At 49.5% G+C, this 24,166-nt stretch overlaps 1 protein-coding gene across 4 annotated transcripts in view; it reads left to right on the top strand.

Annotated features, from left to right (window-relative positions):
• The window catches only part of BCAS3 (BCAS3 microtubule associated cell migration factor), a 575,284-nt gene that overhangs the window by 529,343 nt on the left and 21,775 nt on the right, over positions 1–24,166 (top strand). For 3 of the 4 annotated variants that reach the window (XM_024757571.1, XM_024757569.1, XM_024757570.1), the window contains one exon: positions 22,961–23,128. In XM_024757571.1, the coding sequence (XP_024613339.1) occupies positions 22,961–23,128 (168 nt within the window). Of the gene's footprint in view, positions 1–22,940; positions 23,129–24,166 lie in introns of those variants that run through there. The other variant, XM_024757572.1, reaches the window with a different exon arrangement.

Below are 24,166 nucleotides of genomic sequence, written 5' to 3'. Positions count from 1 at the left end.
TAGCACAGTGAGCTTTTTTTTCCAGCTATGAGTAATTGCATGGGGCCAGGGAGTAAGTGGAGAGTGGGTTTAACAAGATCGTGGTTTCACCAGGCAAGTATAGCAGAGGGAGAGAGGGGCACTCTTATACTCATCCAAGGGGGTGAGTATAACAGCACACGTGTGGGAGGAGAGGACAGAGGGGACCAAGGGGCGATGAAAAGCAAGTGGAACCAGCAGATTAGAGACCTTGGAGGGGTGCTGAAGGATTGTTGGAGCTGGGGTACTAGAGGGAGAGACCCAGAAAGACAGGAGGTGATGGTCAGAGTGGGATATTTGATTTTGAGAGTGTGACAGTGTTTGCAGATGCTGTTCATTATATCAAAGAAACGGCTGAGACTGAGTGATGGAGGTAAACTACAAGTGAAGTTCAGGAACTGAGAGGCCAAGTTGCTGGAAGGACCATCTGTGTGACTTATGACAGGATTCGTGATGGAGAGAGTGGCAGTGAACCAACCAGGAGCTAAAATCTTTGAGGAGTGGGGGGTGTGATGGAGGGACAGGAATTGGAGAAGGAGGGGTGAGGGGCCGTTTAGTCTCATGGCACCGGAGTCAAAGCTGGAGCTTTTATGAAACAAAGAAGAGACGTCTGCCTCTGTGAGGAGCCGGAAGGACGCCAGCTCCACCCCAGGGGCTAAGGGACGTGGGAGAGAATCAGGAGAGGATTGCTGGGCGCGCAGGGTCCTCAGACGAGAGCCTGGCATTTCTCAAAATATACCACTTTAGAATTTACAGAGAGAACGAGTGTATGTACACTTGCTATTTTATTTGATCCTTTCAACAACGCTTCAAGTAGGGAGGGCAGGTATTTCGCACCGGAGGACACTGAAGCTTACAGGGGTGAAAGGTTTGTGCAGTGCCACTCAGCTAGTTGGCGATGGATCCAAGGCCTCCTGACTCCAAGTCCAGTGCTCTTTTTACCACACGGTTCTGCCTTCCTTCAGGAGGCCAGCAGTCCTATCACTGAACCCAGGGAATCACACTTGATCCAAAGTCATGACTGTTCTTCCCGTGCTGCCCCCGTAGCCTGAGATTCAGCACCCAGAGACAGGTTCCGGGAAGTGCTGATCATTTGGCCTATACTCTGCCCTCTCAGATCCACCTAGATATTAAGGACCATTCTCCGTAGTACCCCAAATATCTTAAACTTAGCAGCCAGCAGTGAGACACAAGTGGACATTCCCTTTCAGGGATGATTTGGAAGACAATTTCCAAATAGGAATAACACAATATTTTAGTGTTAAGGAACTTAGGTGTCCTAGAAAGTGCCTTTTTAGCAACAGTGGACAGAAAAGTTATTATGACGTGTAGGCAGGCAGTTGGCCGTGATGGAAATCATGAACTTAGGATGGTGGTTCAGAGCTTGGTTCTTAAAAATGTTTCGTTCTCGATTCTCAGGCAGAGTGAGTGGGGCAGTGTCGCCGCTGAGGAATCTCACAACTGCCGAGTTACCCCGTCCCTCCTCCCTCACTGGGCCAGAGAGCCCAAGATGAAGGGGTCTCTGTAGCTCATTCACTTAGCAAGCGTGTGTTGATCACCTCTATTGCAGTTCTGGGCATACAGCAGTCAACAGCACACTACAGAAATGAATGCCGTGGAGGGCTAGAGGTTCTCATCCATGCACGGTATGAAGAAATTTTTCTTCTGAAGGAAAAGGAGAATGTTCCTTCATACTCTAGTAAGTGACCTCTTCTGAGCCACCCCTCCCTAGTTTCCCAGCTTGCTGGGCCACGGAGGAGGGTTGGTTTGTGGAGGGTTGGCACCAGATCCCTCCGTCAGTCCATGTGTGCCTTCATGGGCACATTGGCCAAGGCTGTTGCCATGCAGGGTGGGGACGGTAGTGTTTCTACAAACGTCATCTGGAGCAGAAGCACAAACCCTTCCGTGGAGCTTCATGTTGGAAATGGCACCAGGGTGGCCTCTGAGTAGAGAGAATTATGCAGGTGTGTGCCCTGCTCTCTACGTAGTAATGGCCTCAGGCAGACGCACTGACTTAGACAGCAGTAGAGACCTGGCCGTGGTTTATGGCAACAGGGAGTACCTCAGAGTCACCTGGGTTAGAGTTAGGGTGAAGGTGAGTGTCAGGGTTAGGGGAGCTTTTCAAAGATAAAGATGCCCAGGCCCCAGTCTTATGCCCCAGAGATTCAGATTATGATCTGGGACGGGGCTCGCACCTCCGTATATTTGAAAAGCTCCCCAGTGGATTCTGATGTGTCGCCCCAGGTGAGAAGCACTGTTGGAGGAAGCGTATGCAGGGGTTTGTGCCAGACAGCTGGACGGCAGGACAACAGACATCCCACCGCCGTTCCTCTACCAGGTCTCAGCGTGATCACATGTCTCTTCTGACAGTTCCCTCCTCAGCGTGATCCTCCAGGAACTTGTGATTACCCTCAGTCTAAGTCAGAAGCAGCTTAATTTCTCTGAAAAAGTGCCAGTTGGGCATCTTGCCTGGAACGAGAGAAGCAAATCTGTGGCAGTGTTCTTCGCTCGATTCAGCTCTGCAGCCGCCATGGGGCACCCTCTCTGTTTGTACCCCTCCCCGCTTTCTCTTCCTGCCACAAAGTCCCGTGCTTCGTCTGGTGCCTGGTTGGTGAAGTCAGGTCGTTCTAGCAGGACGGGGCACCTGGCTGGATACAGACTCGGGTATAGATGGCCTGGTGAAATCTGGTTAGCAAGAAGGTCCTGGGTGGGCTAAGACAAATCAGAGACCAAGAGACGGGGGCCAGGGGCCTGGAGAGCAGGCTGAGGGTGCAGACCAGACCAGCACCCAACTCTGATCCCAAAGAGCCCCGCGATCAAGTCTGAGAGAGGCTCATCGATAACCCACAAGGAGCTGGAACACATGAACCCTCTTTACACAGAGGAACCTGAGTTCACCTGCCTACGTCATCCTTTGACATCAAATCCCCTGGGTCTTAAAGGGCCAACCTCTTACCAGTTTATTCTGCTTTGTCAGAGACATGGGCCTGTTCATCCAAGACCCTGAGCTGAAAGTTGGAGCCATTGCACCATGAAACGAGCAACGGTCGACTCTGGGTCTTCTGGTTGAGACTGGTTCCCCCTTTAGGCCCAGCGTTATTTCCACTGGGACTTTCTTCCCTCTGTGCACTGATATTAGTGTTCTGTTATCCTCTAAAACCCTTGATTCTCAGGGATCGGTATCAAGACGTTAGGAATGTGGGCCCTAAGTTTTGAGGATACGGTAAAGAGCAAGACGGATGATCTCTCCACCCTCGTGGGCTTATATTGTAGGAGGGAAAACAGACAAACCAGCAGTGCCCATGGAGTGTGTGTGATAAGGTAGGTTCAGGGGTCTCTGCTGTGGGAGCACACAGGAGGGGCATTGGAGCTAACCTATAGAGGGTCAGGGAAGGCTCAGAAGAAGCTCTGTTTAAGCTGTCATCAGGGGGAAGATGTGAAGGCCCAGAGGTGAGAGGGAGCCGTCCACTGGAGGAAGAAGAAGAATTTCATTATGCTTAACACAAGGGACAAGGGAGCAGGGGGAGCGATGAGTCTGGAGGAGTGAGCAGGGCCGGGTCATCAAGGAACTTGGCCACCGTGGCAAGCAGTTGAGGCAACATTCTAGCCCCTTGTCTGCCACTGTGGACAGGTATTTTCTGACTCCTGGGATGACTCTGAAATGGATACACACACACGCACGCACGCACACACGCACACAAATCTCTCAGGAATGATTACTGCTGTGTCCCTTCTCATTTGGAGGCACCACAGGGTAATCTGGATTATAAACCGTCCGCCTGGGGCAGGGGCTCACCCGCCTGCTGTCATCATCTTTCCTTCCACCTTAGGATGGCACTCAGCCTCACACAGCACCAGCCTGCTGATGAAGAATAGAAGTGACAAGGGCAAAGTAAAAAACTCTCCAGAACGTATTCAGTGGGAAAGGAAAGGCAGGAAGAGCGGTTCTCTTGTTCCCAGCCGACACCCCCCGCTCCCGCTTTCTCCTTCCGGAGGAGACTCCGCTTCTACTCTGCCTGACTGGCTGGCTGGATGATTCTTCAGGGGCTGTGTTTTGGGCTTGTCACTCCTATACCAGGTTGCTTTTAAGATGCATGGACTTTTGAATCTTTAAAAGAAAGAACTAAAAAGGAAATCCCTAAGGCAGTGAGTTGGCAGGTCATCTGCTGAGAATGAGGGAGAGAGTTGTGACAGGTTTGGGGAGCTTGAGAAGAGAGGGAAAATACAGGAGGGAACTGACCAGGAACAAATGGGAAAAAAAAAAAAAAAAAGATTGAGGAACAGGGAGGGCCTGGCTGATAAATTTGTCATGGCGCCAGTTGACACAGGTGTATGGTTTTTCTCCAGCACAGCTCAGCAGCCCAGGAGCAGAGAAGTTCGATGGTTGCCTGGACCATCCCGGATGCGTCTGGCAAAGCGGGAGGGGCGGATAGACCAGGAGTGGGGGGTGACGGGGGCTCGGCGAGAGTGTTCTTGGACCTGTGAGCTGGGATGGATGGTGAAGAAGTGCCACCAGGAGGGAGCTGGTGGCTTGGGATATTGTGGAGGGCTCCAGAGGCTGGCAGTCTCGGTGAAGCTGAAAATCATCATTGGTAGAAATGAGGACGTGTGAGGGAGAGACAAATAGGAAGTTTCACGATCAAAATGTGGGGTTTCTTGCTTCAAATACTAGAAGGGCCAATTGCAAGATCCAGGTGAGCAAATGGCTGGAATGAAGGGGAAGGTCACTGGTGTGTGGAGGTCGGTGAATCGTGAGGCCAAGGGGGTTGGTTTGTCCGCGTACCTGAGTGCCACACTTTCTCAGCATTTGGCAGAAATCGTTGAGAAGGTGACAGGCGTGTAACACCACAGTCCTCTTTGAAGCCGAGGGATTGTTGCTTTGGTCTGTAGAGTCCAGTGACGAGGATGTGGAGCCCTATTCTAGAGACTGTGAGCTCTGAGCTTCTCCCCCGCTTGGTAAGGTAATTCCTTTAGAAGAGGTGATGTCATTCACAAAGAATATTTGCATTCCCTTGGAGAAGACTGTACTTCCTTTTATTGTCAGATCATTTTAGTATGATTGAAAAATCAGGGAGAAAGTGTTTTTGTAATGCCTGAAAGGAATACTGTATGAGATGTCTCAAATCCTGGCCCCGAGGTCCAGCTCTGTGGCCTAGTACAGAGTGTCTTTATACCTCAGCTTCTTTCTGAAACAGAAGAACTTCTCAGAAGAACGGAATAATGCAGGGTCGTTGTGACAATCAGTGGGATAGTGGTCCCTTTAAGCATTTATTGTGTATAAGGCACGTTTGTTTAAGCCTTACTATTTTTAATTATTCCCATTTTACAGATGTATAAGTTGAACCAGGAGAGGTAACTAAGTTCCCCAACTTATACAGCTATTATAAATGACAGAAGAAGGGCCCTAAAAGTCAGCCTTTCACCATTTCCCATTCTACCTCTGTTGGGCTCTGAATACAAAAATAAAACAAAACACTCACAGTGCTGTTGAAAGACACGGAAACAGCTCACTTGGCCACAGTCCCACCACGGAGGGTGTGCGTTTGCTGTGGGGATGCAGCAGGAGGACCGTTCCCTGCAGGTGACTCCAGGAGGGCTTCCCGGAGGAGCTCAGGCTGGGGCCGAGCCTCGTGTCGTGTCAGCTGCAGGCGGCACCTCTCCTCATGCTGGTCTGAGACGCGGCAGCATGTTGTCTTCTCCCTCTGTGTCCTGTTTTTCCCCCTGGTGAGACAGACAGACAGACAGACAGACACACACACACACACACACACACGCCTATTCCCTTTTCTGTAAAACTGCTCTTCAAATGTTTGAATTCTAGAATCTCAGCTCTCTGAACCTCTTCTCCAGGTTAAACAGCCTCAGTTTCTTCCCTCCCTGTTTCCTTCCTGCTGGGTGCCAGGAACTGAGGCACCGTGCTGTGCGTTTAGGATACAGAGATCTTTTTTAAAAAGAACGGGCTTCCCTGGTGGCGCAATGGTTAAGAATCCGCCTGCCAACACAGGGGACACAGGTTCGAGCCCTGGTCCAGGAAGATCCCACATGCTGCAGAGCAACTAAGCCCATGCGCCACAACTACTGAACCTGCGCTCTAGAACCCACGAGCCACAGCTACTGAAGCCCGTGCGCCTAGAGCCCGTGCTCCGCAACAAGAGAAGCCACTGCAATGAGAAGCCCGCGTGCCACAACTAGAGAAAGCCCGTGTGCAGCAACGAAGACCCAACACAGCCAAAAAAAAAAAAAAAAAGAAGGAGATGCTGCCCTCCAGGAACGTACAGTCTAGTGAGAAGATAGACCAGAAAATACTTTATTGTTCTTTTTTGTAGCCTGTCACCTTTACCAAAACTCCCAGCACTCAGCACAGTAGCTGGACCGTAATGGACCCCCAGTAAGGGTCTGTTGTGGAATTGACTACATGTGGGCTCTCGGGAAGGGAAGCCCAGGGTGCTGTGGCGCCTGCTGGAAAACCTGAATCAGCCCCAGAAGGAGAGCGCTAGACTCCCCAGCTGATCTGAGTCTTCAAGGATAAATAGGACTTAGCCAGGGAAGAACGTCCCAGGCAGAGGGAGCCGCAGATTCAGTGGCACAGTGGGCAAAGCACCAGGGCGAGTATGGTGTGTAGAGTGTGGAGAGCCGGCCAGGGCCAGGTGATGACAGTGGTGCTAAGGAGATTGGGCTTTATCCTGAGGCTAGATGAGGCAGATATTCAGATTTGCATTGTATAGAAGATCACTCTGGCGGCACTAAGAAGAATGAAAAGAAGGGGGAAGGTCTACTGAGCAGCAGGAAGACCAGTGTCAAGTTGTTGGAATGACCCTGTGAGAACTGAACTCAGTGGCTATGGAGTAGGAGACAGCGTCAAGAGGGTTTAAGAAGGGAATTCCCTGGCGATCCAGTGGTTAGGACTTGGTGCTTTCGCTGTTGGGGCCCAGGTTCAATCCCTGGTCAGGGAACCAAGATCCCACAAGCCTCGCGGTGCAGCCCCCAAATTTTCTTTCTTTATTTTATTTTTTAAAAAGAGTTTGAGAAGTCAGATCCACCGGACTTCCTGACCAGCTGGCTCTGGGAATGGGATGAGGGAAAGGAGGGGTCTGGCAGAGGGCACCGAGAAGACAGTGTGGCCATTGGTTTAGGGACTAGAGAAGGAGGAACACACTTTGGAGCTGTAAGGTAATGGATTGGTTTTGGACATGACTTGGAGGTGCCTGGGGAACGTGTTTAGTCTGACACAATTGGCCCTGGAGGCCAAGAGAGAACCGAGTTAGAAGTGCAGTTTGGAAGTCAAGTCGCATGTCCATGGTAGTTGCGACTAAGAGCTGATAAGCTCACCCAGGCGCAGTGTGCAGAGAAGGAAGAGGGTTAAGGGTGAAACCCTTAGAAGCACCAACATTTGAGAAGCAGAGGGGCCGAGCAAGGCCTTGGGAGAGGCTTTGGGGGTGGTCAGAGAGGGAGGAGGAGAATCAGAGGAAACTGGGAAAGAGTGGGAGCAGTCTGCAACTTCCCGACGCACTCAGCTTTCCTTTATAGCATCTGAGTTGCCACATGGTTGTAACTGAGCTACCACGGTCATGGGGGGACAGTCACATGCTTTTTCAATCTTGAGAGATGCTTAAGACTAGATTTGAGCACCGGCAGCTCTAGAGCCGTGGTTCCCAAAATTCCCAGGTCAGAATCAGACGCTATCCCAGAACCACTCTATTATTAGGACACCTTGGAGACGGGCCTGAGAATCTGTTTTTCAATAAGCACCCTGGTGATTCTTCTCATTAGGGAAGTCTGAGAATGATGCTTCAGACCGAAGGTTCTTCCATCATAACCTGGGGGCTCTTTGTGACTCCACCAGCCATACCTCCACCCTCCCACCCTACACACAAGTTCTGACCTAAGGCTCTGGAGAACCCCTGGCGTTAGTTATGAGCCACTGTGACTGGTAGAACTCCTCAGATGTGTAGAAATGGAAATGCTAACCCACTGATCTAATGGAGAGTTTTTGAACAACTGTCTGAGTATTCGGGAATCCAATGGAAATCCTGCGTTTAGACAGATAATTGATCTAGCGCTACTTCTCTGAAAGCATTTAGACTGGAACACCCTCACTGCCCTCTGGTGTAGACAGTCTCATTGCCTATTCCACTTTGTGGAATAATGGAACTGAATGTAATCCAGCATGAAAAAAAAAAAAACAAAAAACCCCACCATATGTTAAAAAGCTGACTATTAAAGTAGTTTGGAAGAGACACCACATGTAGACAAAGAAGACATTTTAAAGTTACTGCCATGGCAGGAGCTGACTCTACTCATTTGTATGTTTAGGAGCTAAGACCGCTCACTGTCCCAGCAGTGAAATTCATGAAGTATGTTTAAAGCATCTATTCTCAGGAGCGTCTTTGTAAATAAGGCCTTTGACTCTACCATAGGTATTTATTAGGCATAGAAGTTGTTCAGAGGGCCTGCACCCCTTGTGTGAAATTGCAAATCTATAAAATTCAAACGCTGTCTTTAATGAATAGTCAAGATAGATCATCTTTCCTAAGCAATTGGCTTTGGGACGTTATCTTTCCAGAATAAATAGAGAAATTAATTAGACTTATGCTAATATTGCAGGCAGAAGGTACCTGCTGAGGTAGAGAACTCGGGAGTGTCCCTCTAAGGAGCGTGGGGACCTCTTCGTTTTTGTAGTTATTTTAACATGAAAGACTGATGCTGCCTGGAGGTAGGAGGGTGGCTGAGAAATGCCCTTAGGAGCTCCCTTCATACCCATGACACGTACATACTTCAGACTGAAAGATAACGAAGTCTTGTTCTTTCATCCATTCATTCAATAAATATTTACTGGGCACCTATTATGTGGCAAGATCTGTGCTGCAGGCTCTTGGCTCTCGGGTATCTCTGGGACATCAGAACAACTTCGGGGGGAGCCTGTTTGATCCTGGAGGGCAGCAGTGGAGGATCTTGTGCAACACGAAAGCTACAGTAAAGACGTTACTGGTGACTTTCACATTCCCGGTTTAGAAATGAGCAGTGAGCTAAGCTATGTGGATGTTCCCATGCCACAGGAAGCCACACCATTTAGACATCCTCCTTATGTCTCAAAGGAGCTGGAGGGAAGTGGTGAAAGCACCAGCCTAGGGCCATCTGGCTTCTCAGGGCAAAATCAGTACTTTGCATGCAGATTACACATCATAATCTTGAAGCTTCTATCTCGTACCCTGTCATTTGAATCTTCGCATAACTTTGAGAATTACGAATAACTAGCCAGAATAGCTAGCATTATTATTGCTCTTTTCCAGTAGAGAAAACTGACGTGCCTGGAGGCTGAGTGACCTGCACAAGGTCACACAGAACAGACCAGAGTCAAAGCTAGTATTTAGTTTCCCACTCTTACCCACGTACTCTTTCTACCAGCAGAATTCATCGACCTTATAAGCACCTTGTCTGTCTAAAGGATCTGACCCCCAGCCCCATCTCACAATGCTTTAAAAAATAAGATATAAGGTGAAGAGAAGAGATTGCAGCTAGATTCAAAGGGTACAAGCAACTCGGGCCTTGAAGATAGACACCACGGGCAGGGGTAGGAGAAGGAGGGGTGGTTCACCCAGTCTCGGATGTGCCACCACCCATCCTGACTCTTGAGAGCAGGAGAGTCACCTCCTACATTAGAAGATGATGATAGAGCTCATATCCAGGCCTCTTCATTAATGACCTGCCCGGGAGGGTTTTGGTGAGTTTGCAAGTTCATTGAGTTGTTTGGTAGGTATTTATATAAGAAAGATGACTTGGTTTTTATTTACCTTTTTTTTTTTTTTAACAGTCTGAGACACATGAGAAAGCTATATTAGTAACTTTTCTACCCTGAAGGCATTTCTAAAACTCAAATGAAACACAATGAGAAATTAATTCTTCCGTTCAGCTGTTAGCTCTAACTCACGGTTAGATGACAGGCCGTGTCTGTCTGACATGGCAACAGGAGTTGTCCAGGCCCCTCCTAAGGGCCTCTTGGCGCCTTGGCTTTTTCTCTCTCTCTCTCTCCTTATGGATGACTCTGCTCTTCCTCTAGTTCATTGTGTACCCTAGGTCCAAAGATAAAAAGATAGGTTTCCGCAAACACACGAACACACTCGTTCTGGGCTAACTCTGTAAACCTGCTCTTTGCGTGAGCGTAGCAGAAACAAAATATGTCGCTTCCTCCTCGTGGGAGGGATTGGCATTGCTTCCACAGGGAGGGGGTAGAGGAGGCTGTGCTGGCCTTTTTGAACTTGCTTCTCAACTAGGGAAATGAATAACATCCTGATTGGCCCCAGTGGAGCAGAAGCGGAGGAAAAGGAGGGGAAATCCTGGCCCCAAGCTCCAGCCACGGCATACGAATCACTGTACCCAGGTGCCAGACTTGGCACAGGGCGTGACCAGTGAGTGGAGGGGAAATCGTAAGAAGATTAACACAGTTTTTTGGACATTTTCACACTTAACTAATGAAGGGGGCATTTTACAAAGCCTAAGCAGAATCTCCTTCACAGGCAAGCAAGAGTTCCCCAGCCTTCTCCTGTAGGCAAGAAGGCCGGAGGGGAAAGGGCAGAGACAACCCAAGCATTGGCCCTCCCCACCTCTCTCACACACACACACACACACACACACACACACTTCTCTACTCGGCTCCTAGACTTAGCACGAGGTATGAGCTTCTCTGTTTGCTTTCATAGAGGGTTAACCCCGGGCCTTAGAACTTGTGTCAACACTTAGCACAAGACTGGAGCCAAGGGGAGAGGCTGAGTGACTGGCAGATGAGGGTGGTCTGAGGGTTGACCTGTGGGGTGTGGAGGGGGGTGGAAAGGCAAAGGAGATACCAGTTGAATGTCAGCTGGATGTAAGGGACCCAGGACTGATCAGCAAGATCAAGGTTCTGTCTGTTCCTGCTGCCGTCGGGGGCCAGGACCCGTCCCCTCCCTGGACCAATTTCCTTGTCTTGAGATGAGTAGATAGGAGCATCTCTAAGATGCTCCTCTAAGCATACTCTAAGAATGTTTGGTGGGGCAGGACAAGGGGAGGGGAGGGCGGTGTCAGCAACAGTCTCCAGCTGTATTGTGCACACGGATCCCCTGGGGATCCGACTTAAACGCAGATCCTGATTCAGTCACCTCTCAGGTGAGGCCTGAGAGGCTCCATTTCTAATGGGCTTCCTGCTGCTGCTGGTTGGGGGCCCGCACTTTGAGTAGCACAGGTGTGGAGCACAGGATGGGGCTCCCCAGTCTACGCTCTGCCCCCCACTTAACTCCCTGCACTTATCTCGTCAGCTGTGAAACAGGGACTAGTAATAGTTGCCTTGCCTTCCTCCCTAGGGGTGTTTGTTGTGAGGATTAAGGGGAGAAAGGCCTGTGAAAGCACCTTGTGAAGGGTACGGCAGTGTGAGTGTAAGGGATTATTTTCATTGTGAAGATTTCTATGCCTCAGTGCTCCCCCCTGTGTGTTCCTGCAGCGGCTCAACTTTTCCCTACATCCTCCGTTGTTTCCATGCCTGGGCGGCTAGTCGGTGTCACCAGCCAGGGCTAAACAAATACTTGGACATGTCAAGGCAGGAAATGACAGTTCCCGGGCACCCCACTGTTTCAGGTGCAGAACAAGCCCCAAACACACCTTGTGTGATAAATTCAAGTGATACCAGGCTGAGCCCCACCCCCTCCCCCATGGCTGCCAGGCCAGGAAATGAGGCCAGAAGTCAAGGAGGTCCCTGTAGGACAAGGGACCCAAGCAAAGCACTAGCCAGGCTTTCAGCAAGATGGGTCACCAGTCCACGCTGTGATCCCACTTCTGTGCCCACCGCAGGCAGCCACGATGATATTTCTGAAGTGTGTTTGTCTGTCCACTGAGGACCTTCACAGATGGTTCCACAGCTACCCTGTGAGGCAAGAAACTAAGGTGACTGAGGCAAGTCAGACCCTCCCTGACCCTCAGTATCCTCATCTGTAAAATGGAGTCGACAGTGTCTGTCCTGCCTACGGTACAAATTGCTGTGATCCTAGAATCAAAGTGAAATAACTGTGTGAAAATATGCAGTGATTCTGTGAAATTGTGTGAGCTGTTATTCTTCATGAGAGACTTCCTGCTCCAGTGGAGTTGACTCACAGCCCCACATGAGGGACATCCTTGCTTTCATTTTTGTGCTCAGACCTCCCCGCCCGCCGCCTTCCCTAGTGTGGGTTGTCCTCCACCAACCTCAACCTCCACGCCCGATGGAAAGCATCCCCAGGCACCCCAGCTCCAGTGGGGGTCCCGCACTGTCCAAACCGTGCTGGTTTTCATGTTCCTCCTTGCAGGCCCTGAGGCCAAGTCTCTGCCAAACAACTTCTTTGGAAGGGCCTGGAAAGTAGAGATCCTGTTATATAATAGACCCCATGTCAGAATGGCAGGCCAGGCCCAGATCTTCATCCCAAGATGCCTGCGGCAGAAAATCTGGTTCAGGTTTATCCCGTGGAGTCAGTACTGATGGGTTTTGATGGCAGAGATTGGTAGAAGGCTGACCACACATTACAAATGGAAACGCCTATTGCCCAAGCTGGGGGCGCCATTTTCAAGGCCACAGAGTTCGGGGTCTACCAGGATAATAAAGCCAGAAATGGGCAGGGTATCAAACCAGTCAGCTCTGGGGCCCGTACGCACATCCAGGACCCTCCTTCGGCACAGGGTGGGTCCCTCCCTTTCCCCACAGCCACTGCCCCGGGGGCTTAGAGGAGCAAATGGCAGCAGGACCCACTTTGCCCACTCATCCCTCTCTGGCCTTTGAAAACTCCTGAGGCCAGCAGGGCCCAGGCCTGCAAAGTTGGGCCTCCATTCACCTCAGCCAGACCGGGAAGCAGAGCACTGTCATCTGAGGAAACGCAGACCCTCAGGGAGGAGCAAAAATAACCCAAAAGGGCAAGCCATGCTCGTCTATGTGTATACTGGGTTTCACATCTGAAATCCGGTTGTGATGAATCTGATGGTTTTGAAACATCTTCTTTAATTAATAAAAACAGAGGACATCTTAGCCCCAGGTTTCAGACTTCAAAGTTCTCCTCAGTTGAGAGCCTCAGATTTGGCTTATTTGTGGAGCACTGCGATCTCTTTCAAGACAAACACAGGCTTTTAGTTGGGTTGCCGCCCCCACCCCACCACAGCTGAATGGCAAGAACCACTTTATAATTCGAGACTGGGAAGACTGAGCTGAAAACCCCCTTCCTGGTCCTGCAGCCATATTTTCAAAATCAAAATTCAGCCTGGATTTTCATGGGGAAAGTACAGGCTTTGGAGGCAGATGAACCTAGAACCAGAATCCTGACCATACCTTTGATATTGTCATCTTGAGCAAAAATGTTAGGTCTCTCTGCCTCGGTTTCTTGATCTGTAAAATGGGAGTATTGATACCAACATCAGACTTGTTGGGGTGATTCCTAGGGGGTAATGCACGTGAAGTGGCTATGCCTGGCTCAAAATAGACGCTTGACAAATGTCCGTTCTCTTGCCTCTCCTGATACCTGATCTGATCACAGAACTAATTATGTGGAATCGGGACTGTCCTGGAAAACCTAGTTTGTGCGCTTACCTGTCTGGAGAGATAACAGTTCCATGAAGTTTTTCCATTCAAGGAGTCGTTAGGTTTCCGAGGATACCGTTTGTCTTGCGGTGTATTCTGAGCCTTACCATAGAAATCCTATGACAGAGGGCTGTGCGTAAACTTCCTCTCCACCCTCAGAAGCAGGCCAAGCATGCTGAGGGTTAGCCTAGCTGCAAAATGATTCTTCCCTTCTCACCTAGACGGCGAGAAATCTTGATGGTGCCACGTTTCAAGCAGAGGAGGAAAGGGTCTCTGGGATCCTGTCTGGGAAATGCCCATGTCCACCTGACTCAGAAAGCTCTCCTGTTTGAGGCACCTTCGGGTCTGGTCTGAGTGTGAAGCCAGTGGTAACTCCCCTGGGACCTGCAGTGATGACTGATTTCTTGGGCTCCCAGGCAAGAGGCAGGGCCCTGCTCAGTGACCTCCTAATGATGTGCAAGGGGCTCAGACCTTCCTTGACAGTCATGGAAGGGTATCTCCTAGGAAGCTGTGTCCTGTTTATCCAAAGGATAGTGGGAGTGTGGGAGGCAGGGCAGGGTGGGGACAAAGGTGACAGGTAAAGGGACTTGATGTAAAAATCGGCTCCTTCCAGAGTTGCTCTACCTGCCCTTTCTTTTTTTTTTTTTTTTCGGTACGTGGGCCTCTCCCGGAGCACAGGCTCCGGACGCGCAGCCTCAGCGGCCATGGCTCTGCGGCATGTGGGATCTTCCTGGACCGGGGCACGAACCCGTGTCCCCTGCATCGGCAGGCGGACTCTCAACCACTGCGCCACCAGGGGAGCCCCTCTACCTGCCCTTTCTGATCTGATGTCTGAAATTTGTACAGAGGTGGAATTGTTTCTGCCATTTTTCACACACAAGTTGGTGCACATTCCTGATATGAATTAATAAGAAATATGCCAAATGTACACAGGGATGGGTCAACATCGCATGCAGCCAACCACGGCCACTGGGAGAAAAGTCAGATATGGGCCCTGGAGCCACAGGCTCACCTGCCCTGGGAGTCAAGCACAGAGCTTGGCAAGGGAGTCAACTCAGCAGAGTCAGGGCTTCGCCTCCAGTGCTTTTCACAGGCTCACCTGTGATCCAGGTCCAAGCATGACTGTTTCTGCCATAGGCATTTTTTTCTCTCCAATTTTTTCTTAGTATTTGTTGGTTTGCTTTATGCTGATTATGGAAGTTATAAGAAACAAATAGAAAGGTTTAAAGTAACAGGAGAGTTCCATATAACCCAACTGCCCAGAGGCAACCATGGTTAATAACATTTTGTCATGACTCTTTTAAAATGTTTTTGTTTGTTTGTTTGTTTGTTGCGGTACGCGGGCCTCTCACTGTTGTGGCCTCTCCCGTTGCGGAGCACCGGCTCCGGACACACAGGCTCAGCGGCCATGACTCACGGGCCCAGCCGCCCCGCGGCCTGTGGGATCTTCCCGGACCGGGGCACGAACCCGCATCCCCTGCATCGGCAGGCAGACCCTCAACCACTGCGCCACCAGGGAAGCCCTAAAATGTTTTTTTTTTAATGCTTTCTTTACATTGTTCAGTAATACTAACTGTACAATTTTGTTTTATTTTTTTAAAAATTGAAGTATAGCTCATTTACAATGTTTCAGGTGTACAGCAAAGTGATTCAGTTATATATATATTTATTTATATTTAGGTATATATAAATTTACATATTTTTATATATACACGTGTATTCTTTTTCAGATTCTTTTCCATTGTAGGTTATTACAAGATACTGAGCAGAGTTCCCTGTGCTATACTGTAGGTCCTTGTTGTTTATCTGTTTCATATATAATAGTGTATGTCTGTTAATCCCAAATAATTTGACATCATCTCTTATAGAATTTCTCCTGCTATAAGTATCATTTTTCAAGACTACCTAATATTCTACTGCCACTATGAAGCATAATTTACTTAACAAATACCCTATTGTAAGGCTGCATTCAAGTAGCAATGAGCATCTTTATGCATGAAGGTTGTTGGCATCTTAGCTTAGGGTTAGGTTGGGTTAGGTTCCTAGAAGTGGCCTTTGATGTTTTTAAAAGGCTCTTTATACGTATTGCCAAATTGCCCTTTAGATAGTTTATAACAATAATATTCCCATTAGCAACAGTCTATTTCATTTCATCCTTACCTGTGTTGAGTACGATTCTGTTTATTCATTAAAGAATTTAGGGAACAGAAATGTCCTATCCCCACCCTCTGATGTGGGGAGATCAGGGGATGTGAGGGACCTGACCTCAGAGCTAAGACACCACCTCCCTTGCTCTCCTGGACCCTCTGCAGTCATCCTCAGAGAAGTGGAGAATACATACCCAACGTAGATGCTGTAACTCCCTATCAAAGGCTCTGGCTATGTAATGACACAGAACCACTCAGCTTTCACGATGGAGTTGCCCAGACTGGGAGCTGATGTGACTTTTTCCCACCCAGTATCCTCCTCAAGCTGCTTGTCTTCTGGCCTAGAGGTGTCCCTACTCACTTTCTAAGCCTGTCACAGAATCCCACTGCCCCTAAGAAGAGCTGCTCACAGAGCCCTGGGCTAGTCCTCTATGTTGGAGTGGCCCCGTGCAGTTTTACAAAGCACTCTTTCATGTCCTATCTGATCAGATGCTCGTGACAGCCCTGGAAGGCAGATATTCATTTCCCTGTTTTATAGGTGTATCATTTTCCTAGCGCTGCCGTAACAAATTACTACAAACTTGGTAACTTAGAACAACAGAAATTTATTCTCTCATACTTCTGGGGGCCAGAAGTTCAAAATCAAGGTGTCAGCAGCATCACGCTTCCACCAAAGTCTCCACGAGAGAATCCTTCCTTGCTTCCTCCAGCCAAGACCCCTTTACAGGGTGGCTGCTTGATTATGGAACTGGTTCGTGGAAAATGAAATTTGGTACCCTTGGATACCCTAGGAACCTCAAACATCATGTCACCATTGCTCTGTTAGTGTATTACTGTTCATTACATTGAAAATATTAGCAAACCCCTTAAATGAGAGTTGCTCATTTATTCTCCATGTGGTAAGTGGGGAAATTAAGACCTAGAGTAACCAGAAAAGTTAACGGGAGAATTCCAATTATAGCCTGGACGTCTGGATTTGTAATCTATATCCTAAGCTTTAAAGTATGAGTTGTGATCATATATTGCAGTTAAAATCGTTGTCAAAATGACTATTTTAAATAGCACATAAATTCTTAGTGTCTCAGTTACTGTTGAATTTCTCTTCCCTGTCTCAGGTGCCTTTGACATGCCCCACATGGTAGTCTGTTCATGGACCTCTGATGAACAATGACTAATTCCTTCCCACTAGTGGCCCCAAGGGCCTGTGAGGACAGATGTGGCAACACCACATCTGGCTCGCCAGCATCTCCTCGCTTGCCACCATTAGCTAAGGGTGTTTCTGTACTTTGCTGGTACCTTTCCTTTCTATTGCTAAGTTTACTTCTGAACTGGAATAGTAGATCCTTTAATTACCTAACCACCAAATCTAAACCCCGCAGCCAAACGGATGACTATGGGACAAACATGGTACATGGTCACAAGTTTGGTGAGCATTAGATAGTCGGAGTCATAAAAGATTGCTGGGGTCTAGGCCTCTTTGCTCTGTACTACGTTTGTGGATGTGGGTTATGGTTATCTTGGGAACCAACGTAAAGGATTGAGAGGGACAGATGGGGTCCTCATATGCTCTCAGCCTCCTTCTCCCATGTCTGTTAGCCATGACATAGCACATGTTGAGACAGTGAAACATGCCTGTGGCCACATCTAATAACCACAAAGCTAATGTCCTCAGCCTGTGCTTATATGAAGCAACCTGTTCATATAAGCACAGAGAAAGCACCAGTCTCAAGCGCAGTCTGGTGACCTAGTTTGCAGGTCAGGTGGGGACACTCTCCAATGGCCGCGCTCATCATGCCTGGGATCGTTTCTTAGTTATCATGGACGTCATTGTCATCACAAACTCTCACCCAGGAAGGCTTCTGTCTTGAAGAGCGTTGTTTAATGACAAGTTTTGCTCTCGGTACCTGGCCTCCTTGGTGGCTGGAAATCTGATCAACAGGCTCTCATCAGCATCCAAACCCTGGGCTGAATCTAATGGATGCAAAGCGGAGGCTGAGCCACAATCTCCTAAACAGCGAGGGTGTGATTAGACACTATCAGCTTGGAGGAGCATCCCACCTCCCCCGTGCTGCCTCCACCGCTGGGCTTCCCTGCCCCTGGACAGTGGTGCACAAAAGACAGAGCACGTGTGCCACTCACCTCCCCCTGGAGCTTGCTGGCTCACCAGCTGTCGTGGCATGCCTTTAATGCGTTTGTGAAACCCGAGAACATGACCCATTTCTCCTCTGGGGAGAGAGTGTGATGCAGGATGCCAAGCTGGGAAGCAGGATTCGGGAAGCTCACCTGTATGAACCTGGCTCTCTGTGTCATCCAAGGCAGATTGTTTGGGTTCTTCCAATTCCCAGAATCTCACCGTAAAATAAGTCTCCAGGGGGTAGTAGAATGATATTGCAACATTGTTTTCTGCTCACTTACAATTTGTCTCCTTCCTCTTATTTAATTTTAGCTCTGTTTTCTGCTTTCCTCCATCTCCGCCTCCCAGCCCTGGCCCTAGATGTTTAGTCTCTGGGACAATGCACCCAAAGGGTACTGACTCCAGAGTGACTGTCAGATTTCTCAGATGTTCATAATCAGTCAATAAACATGTTTGGAGCAAGCACAATGCACAAAGTCCGGTGCTTATTACAGACTTATGGCTTGTGGAGGAATCCATGCCCTAAAGCAGCTTCTAAACTAGGTTGAAGAGCAGATCATGAGAATCATAGAAGGCAGTGTGGGGAGAACACCAGGACACTGATCTCACTAACCTGGGATCTGAGGATGGGCTTCGGAGGCATCCCTCAACACCCTGAAACTGTTCGTATCATTTCATGTTTGCCAATACGCATTTTGGGGGTAAGTTTATAGCTTTCACCAGCTTCATCCCAAGAGGTGAAGAACTTCGCATACAGTCAGACTTTGTAGGAGAGTGCTCATGATAACTTAGGTTATCATTATAACAAGGTTTTGTTGAGCCACTGAGACCTGAACTGAATCTTAGAAAATATATTCAGAGAATAGCGGGGTGGCAGGCAGCCCTGAAGGAAGGGGTCCCCAGGGAGCATCATGGGAAGACTGTCGCACTTAGGACCGGTGACCTTAAGTTGTCTCACGTCCCTCAGTCTCAGAAAAATGCAGATCTGTAAAATGGTCACCATTGCTGCTTCCCAGAGTTTTGCGGACCTTGAGCTTTTTTTTTTTCTTTCTCACTTTGTATTCCCATCCCTCCGCACGGGGCTTGACTCATATCACAGTGGACACTAATCCGTATTTGATGAATGTGTGAGTTAACCGAAATCATAAACATGAGAGGGCTTGGTAAACAGCAGAGCATTGCTTCAGCTAAAGATCTTTGTTGCTAAGTACATATACTTTGTGCTTTGCAAGCAGCCTGCACTAAGTGTCTTCTCCCCCTTGAAGCTGACCCTTTCCCCCGTAATGGGGCTCAAAGGGCCAGCCCATCTGATGGAGTGTCTCTAGGCTGGCCAGATGAATGATAGTGGTGCCGATCACGCTGACAAGATGCGCAGTTGCCTAAGAGCCCAGAGGTGACCTCACTCTCCAAGGGCTTAGCCTCTAACCCCAGCCCCTGCTGGCACATGCACACACCTGCAGCCCTTTTCTCCCTCCAAGACAAGGAGACCCCGTGAGCTCCTTTGCTGCCCTCATCTGCACTGGCAGGGGTGGAAGGATGGACAGGAAGGGGGGCATCGCTGGGCCTCTGCTGGGACTCCCTCTAGCACTGCAAGCAGGACCACTGATTGCGTGCTCTCTGTGACCTCTCAGGACTGTCGAAATGATCAAATGCTCCTTTGCTGAGCACTTTTTGTATCCCCAGCCTCCTACGCACAGCTTCCTCGCAGTACCCGTGCTAAGAGAGAACAGATTAGATCTTCTATCAATTTTTCTTTTCTCCTGTGTGCCATCTAACAGACAGGATGGCTCGTCGGCGTTACCAGGATACTCCAAGAAACTTGGGCCGGTTGGGTGTGGGAAAGATTTTTAAAAGGCCGTGGTTGAAGGTGACAGGAGTTCTCAGAACAAGTCAGGAAAGATAGAGGTGATTTCTCCCTATAACAGTTCTCCAGTTCTCCAGATGCAGCTGATAGAATGATCTCCAAGATGAGAGTTAGGAGTTTGTGTTCCAGATCTGTCACTTAGAGACTTTGAGCAAGCCACTGAATCTCTCTGAGCTTCCAGCTCCTCTCCCATAAATTGGAGTGGTACCCATCTTGCCTTTCAGGATCATTGTGATAGTCAACATTTATGATGACGCTTCAAGTGGTATAAAGTTGTACATACTTGTTATTATTAACATATACACGAGCGTTACCCCTTATGTGTAGAGCACTCACTATATGCTATTTATCCAATGCAAACCCCGTAACACCCCTATAAGATTGCATTGTTTTTCCATTTTTATGGATGAGGAATCAGAGGCTCAGAAAGGTAAAGGGCTTGCCCAGAGCTATACACATACAAGTAATATGTGTTAGAGCCTATGTTTCTGTTTCCATTCTCCACTAAAACACTAGCTCATGATCCTTTTCTCCTGTATACTGTCACTCTGTCCCTTACAATATTACGTACTCCTCTGGCCTTTACCTTCTCTCATGGACCGGGCCTCTTACCTGCACGCTTCTTGCCATAACATCTTGCTGGATTGTTTCGTTTTCTTCCTGCTTTGGCTTCTGATACATCTCTTGGCCCTGCTGTCAGCTTACCTGCCCTGACCTCTAAACACAGTACATACAATCCTTGACTGAGCGCCTTTCTAGAGGCAGGCACCCTGCTCCTGTGAAGTGAGATCATTCTCTTCCCTTCCCCAGGCTCTGGGACATCTCTGTCCATAAAAAAAAATAAAATAAAAAGTTGCCACCCCGGCCCTGAGCGCACAGGGTGGAGGAGTACCCACATTTTATTGTTGATCTCCTGTTCTGGAAATTACTAAGCATAGACTTCCCAGGCAGACCAGGAACGATGGTGCTGTAGCTCTTGATCTTGTCAACTAAGAGTGGGGTGGCGCTAGAGGAGAACTCAGACTCCCGGCAGGAACCTCACTTAATCTCTTCCCTCCTTTGAGACAGGGCAAAGAGTTACTAGGTGTACTTCAGAGATGGAAAAAGGAGATGGAGGGACTTGCCTCACATCACTTAGTGAGTGGGCACTGGAATCAACAGTCCACTGTGTGTCTTCATTCCTTGTGTGTCCTTGGGGACTGGGCACCTTTGAGTCGTGGCTGGCGCCGGTTGAGTGTGGGCTCTAGGGCAACACTAGCACAGCCCAGGCCCTTAGAGGGCTGACACTCAGAGCACCTCTCCCCCACTGCCCAGCGCCTGGCTCCCCAGACCCACCGCCTGACCCTACCTGATGGAGAGAGAAGGTGGTATAGGGCAGCTCCCCGTCCCTGAGTCCCACCTGACAGGCTGATCCCCAGCAACCCACTCCCAAGGTGGGCCTCTTCTTGGGGAGATACATTTATAGACGCTGCCCATGACCCCGGCACCAGGAATCTACCCTCCAGTTAGGCAAGAGATAAATCAAAGCCAAACCTGGCTGATGACATCCAGGAACCAGGAGTGACCCTTGCCACACATAGAAATCCCAGCGGGCTGGCCAGGGGCCTTTGTCTGGTCAGGAGAGCTCAGGATTATCTGGCCCTCTTTGCTGATGTATGGAGTCACCGACTGTCGGAGTGTTTACGAACGGTTATCACCTCAGTGCTTTGGCCATTATCAGAGGCAGGGCCGCCTGCCGGGGCTGGGGCTCGCACCCTCTCTATTACCACCTGTCATTGGCAGAGAGTGTGCCCTGACGCTGCTCAGTCCTGACTGCCGAGGGAAGATAGTTTCTGACGGCTGATCAAAGAGGAGAAGCAAGACCTGATAAAAAGAGTGTGTGGTGGTGTACTTTTAACTTTGGGAAACATTGGCATTTGCATTTTTTCCCCATCTTCCTGGTGCTGGCAGGAACCAAGCCCAATAAATGCAGTGGATTCAGTTACCTAATCGCTGGGGAAATGGTATGTGCTTAAAGCAACAGAGCATGACTATAATCTCCTTCCAAGAGAGAGTGGATGAAATAAGCTTTCACAGAAGACTTGCTGTATAATAAAGGAGAATAATTTAAATTTAGCCTTTGAAGTGATCTTGCATGTAAAATCTAATCTTGGCATTCAGCAGGGCACCGTGTACTTTTTGGAATTGGGAAGCAGCTTCAGATCGAGGAAAGGTCTTTGCTGAAGGTGCTATCACCCAAGTCTCATGCTGCCGTCCTGAAAATGGTGCCCCAGTGGTGCACATGTCCTGGGGCAGCTGGGGGACTGTATGCGGTGGAGTAGAATGAGTTCTAGACTGAGCCATCGGAAGATCTGAGTTCTTGAACCAAGCCTGCCACAAACTTGCCGTTGGATCTTGGAACATAACCTTTCTGAGGGCATTTGGTATAGGTGATAGGATATAGTGACTTAGAATGCTTTTTTTAAAAAAATTTAAGCTATGTAACCCCTTTTAAAAATGAATCTTTAGGGCTTCCCTGGTGGCGCAGTGGTTGAGGGTCCACCTGCCGATGCAGGGGACACAGGTTCGTGCCCCGGTCCGGGAAGATCCCACATGCCGCGGAGCGGCTGGGCCCGTGAGCCATGGCCGCTGAGCCTGCGCATCCGGAGCCTGTGCTCCGCAACAGGAGAGGCCACAACAGTGAGAGGCCCGCGTACCGGAAAAAAAAAAAAAAAAAAAAAAAGAATCTTTAGGCGAAGCCCTATTGCCTCAAACAGAGAAAAGTGGGGAGGGCAGTTTGCTTGAACCTGGGAAAGAAGTTTCCTACCCTTGACCTAGATCTTGAAGCAGTCCCTGAAGACTTCAGAGAACCCTGTAGGTCCTCAGAAAACAGTTCGGGGGAGTTCCCTGGCGGTCCAGTGGTTAGGACTCTGTGCTTTCACTGCTGAGGGCCCGGTTTCAATCCCTGGTGGGGGAACAAGGATCCTACAAGCCATGCAACAATAACAGAAAAAGAAAACAGTTCAAAAACCACTAGCCTCACGCCGCGGAGGTCTACACGCTCTGATCTGGTGGCGTGAGCGGTCTCGTTCTGCCCTGCACATCCGTGTTTCGTGGCGTTCCCTCCTTCATCCGTCCTGTGGAAGGGCTAAAATGGACCCTGGGCAGGGCGGGGAGTTGGCGGTGAGCAGACATAGAGAACGGCCCGCTCTCTGCAAGGTGACTCAGCGTCAGATGTCCCTTGTGCGCTGCAGGTACCTTCGACCGGAGCGTGACCCTGCTGGAGGTGTGTGGGAGCTGGCCGGAGGGCTTCGGGCTACGGCACATGGCCTCCATGGAGCACACGGAGGAGGGCCTGCGGGAGCGGCTGGCCGATGCCATGGCCGAGTCACCGAGCCGGGACGTGGTGGGATCCGGAACAGGTAAAGGTGGCCTCACACTCCTAGCCTGGCTTGGTCGTGAATAGCTCCTGTGGGTATGGAGCTTCTCTGGTGGGAGAGGGTGTGTGTTTTAACCATTTGTTTCTTTAGTTAGTACTCTGATTGCCATCCATTTTGGAAGCTTCTGATATTGGGAAACCCAGTGCAGAGGGGGGTTCCCAGGGAACCGACCCCTCCTACATGGACTATTGCATACGAACATGCTGTGGTTACACAATTGTACTGTATAGGTGGCTCCCAGAAGGACACCTTCTCCAGGGGAAGGGACAGCCTTGGTGTCCCTAAGGTTTCAGCAGCCCTTGAGCACTGAACACTGAGGCAGCCCACCTTCTTCTGCCCTGCTGCAGGCTTTATAGACTGGAGAGTATCAGTGGGCCCTGCCAGCCGGGGAGGGAGCAAGGATGCAGCAGGCAAGGCTGGTGTGATCCCCCAGACAGCTTTTCTTATGCTGCCTCTTGCCTCTGCACTCCTGTCTCTGAGATGGTGCAGCAACTGGGGCCTGGGGTAGCTTCTCACATCCACAGAGCAGGAACATCCTTAGATGATGGGTAAGCCCTGCCCCGGGCAAGCAGGTGTACACACACACACACACACACACACACACACACATATGCACTTAGGAAAGCCCACAACCCTTCCACCTTTGCAGAATTACAGTACAGCCTGCCTCTCCTTTTTTCTTTTCTTTTTTTTTTCTGCCTCTCCTTTTTTCTAAAGTACCCCTTCCTTCCAGACATCTGTGCCGTTAGTGCCAGCTCTAGCCCGGCTTTTATCCCTGAGGAAGACCGCCCCACAGGCCTCTTGCCAGTGTTCTGAGGTCAACAGGAACTTTGTTTGGGGATGGAGCAAATCCTGGCTGCAGGCCTTCTCACTCTTGCTTGCCTGAGTCCCCTCAAGCCTGTTATTCCTTACCATGAACTGCTCCATCCATGTGCCTACCTGAAGAGGGGATTCCAGGGAGGAGAAACTTACAACCCTGGGGCAGGAATCAGGACAAGCAAGATCGAGAGTCAAAGCATT

This window comes from Neophocaena asiaeorientalis, unplaced genomic scaffold (genome assembly GCF_003031525.2).
Source record: "Neophocaena asiaeorientalis asiaeorientalis breed wild unplaced genomic scaffold, Neophocaena_asiaeorientalis_V1.1 scaffold327, whole genome shotgun sequence".
Classification (NCBI taxonomy): domain Eukaryota; kingdom Metazoa; phylum Chordata; class Mammalia; order Artiodactyla; family Phocoenidae; genus Neophocaena; species Neophocaena asiaeorientalis.
Note: the sequence above shows the minus strand (reverse complement) of the source record. Positions and strands in the feature narration are given on the sequence as shown.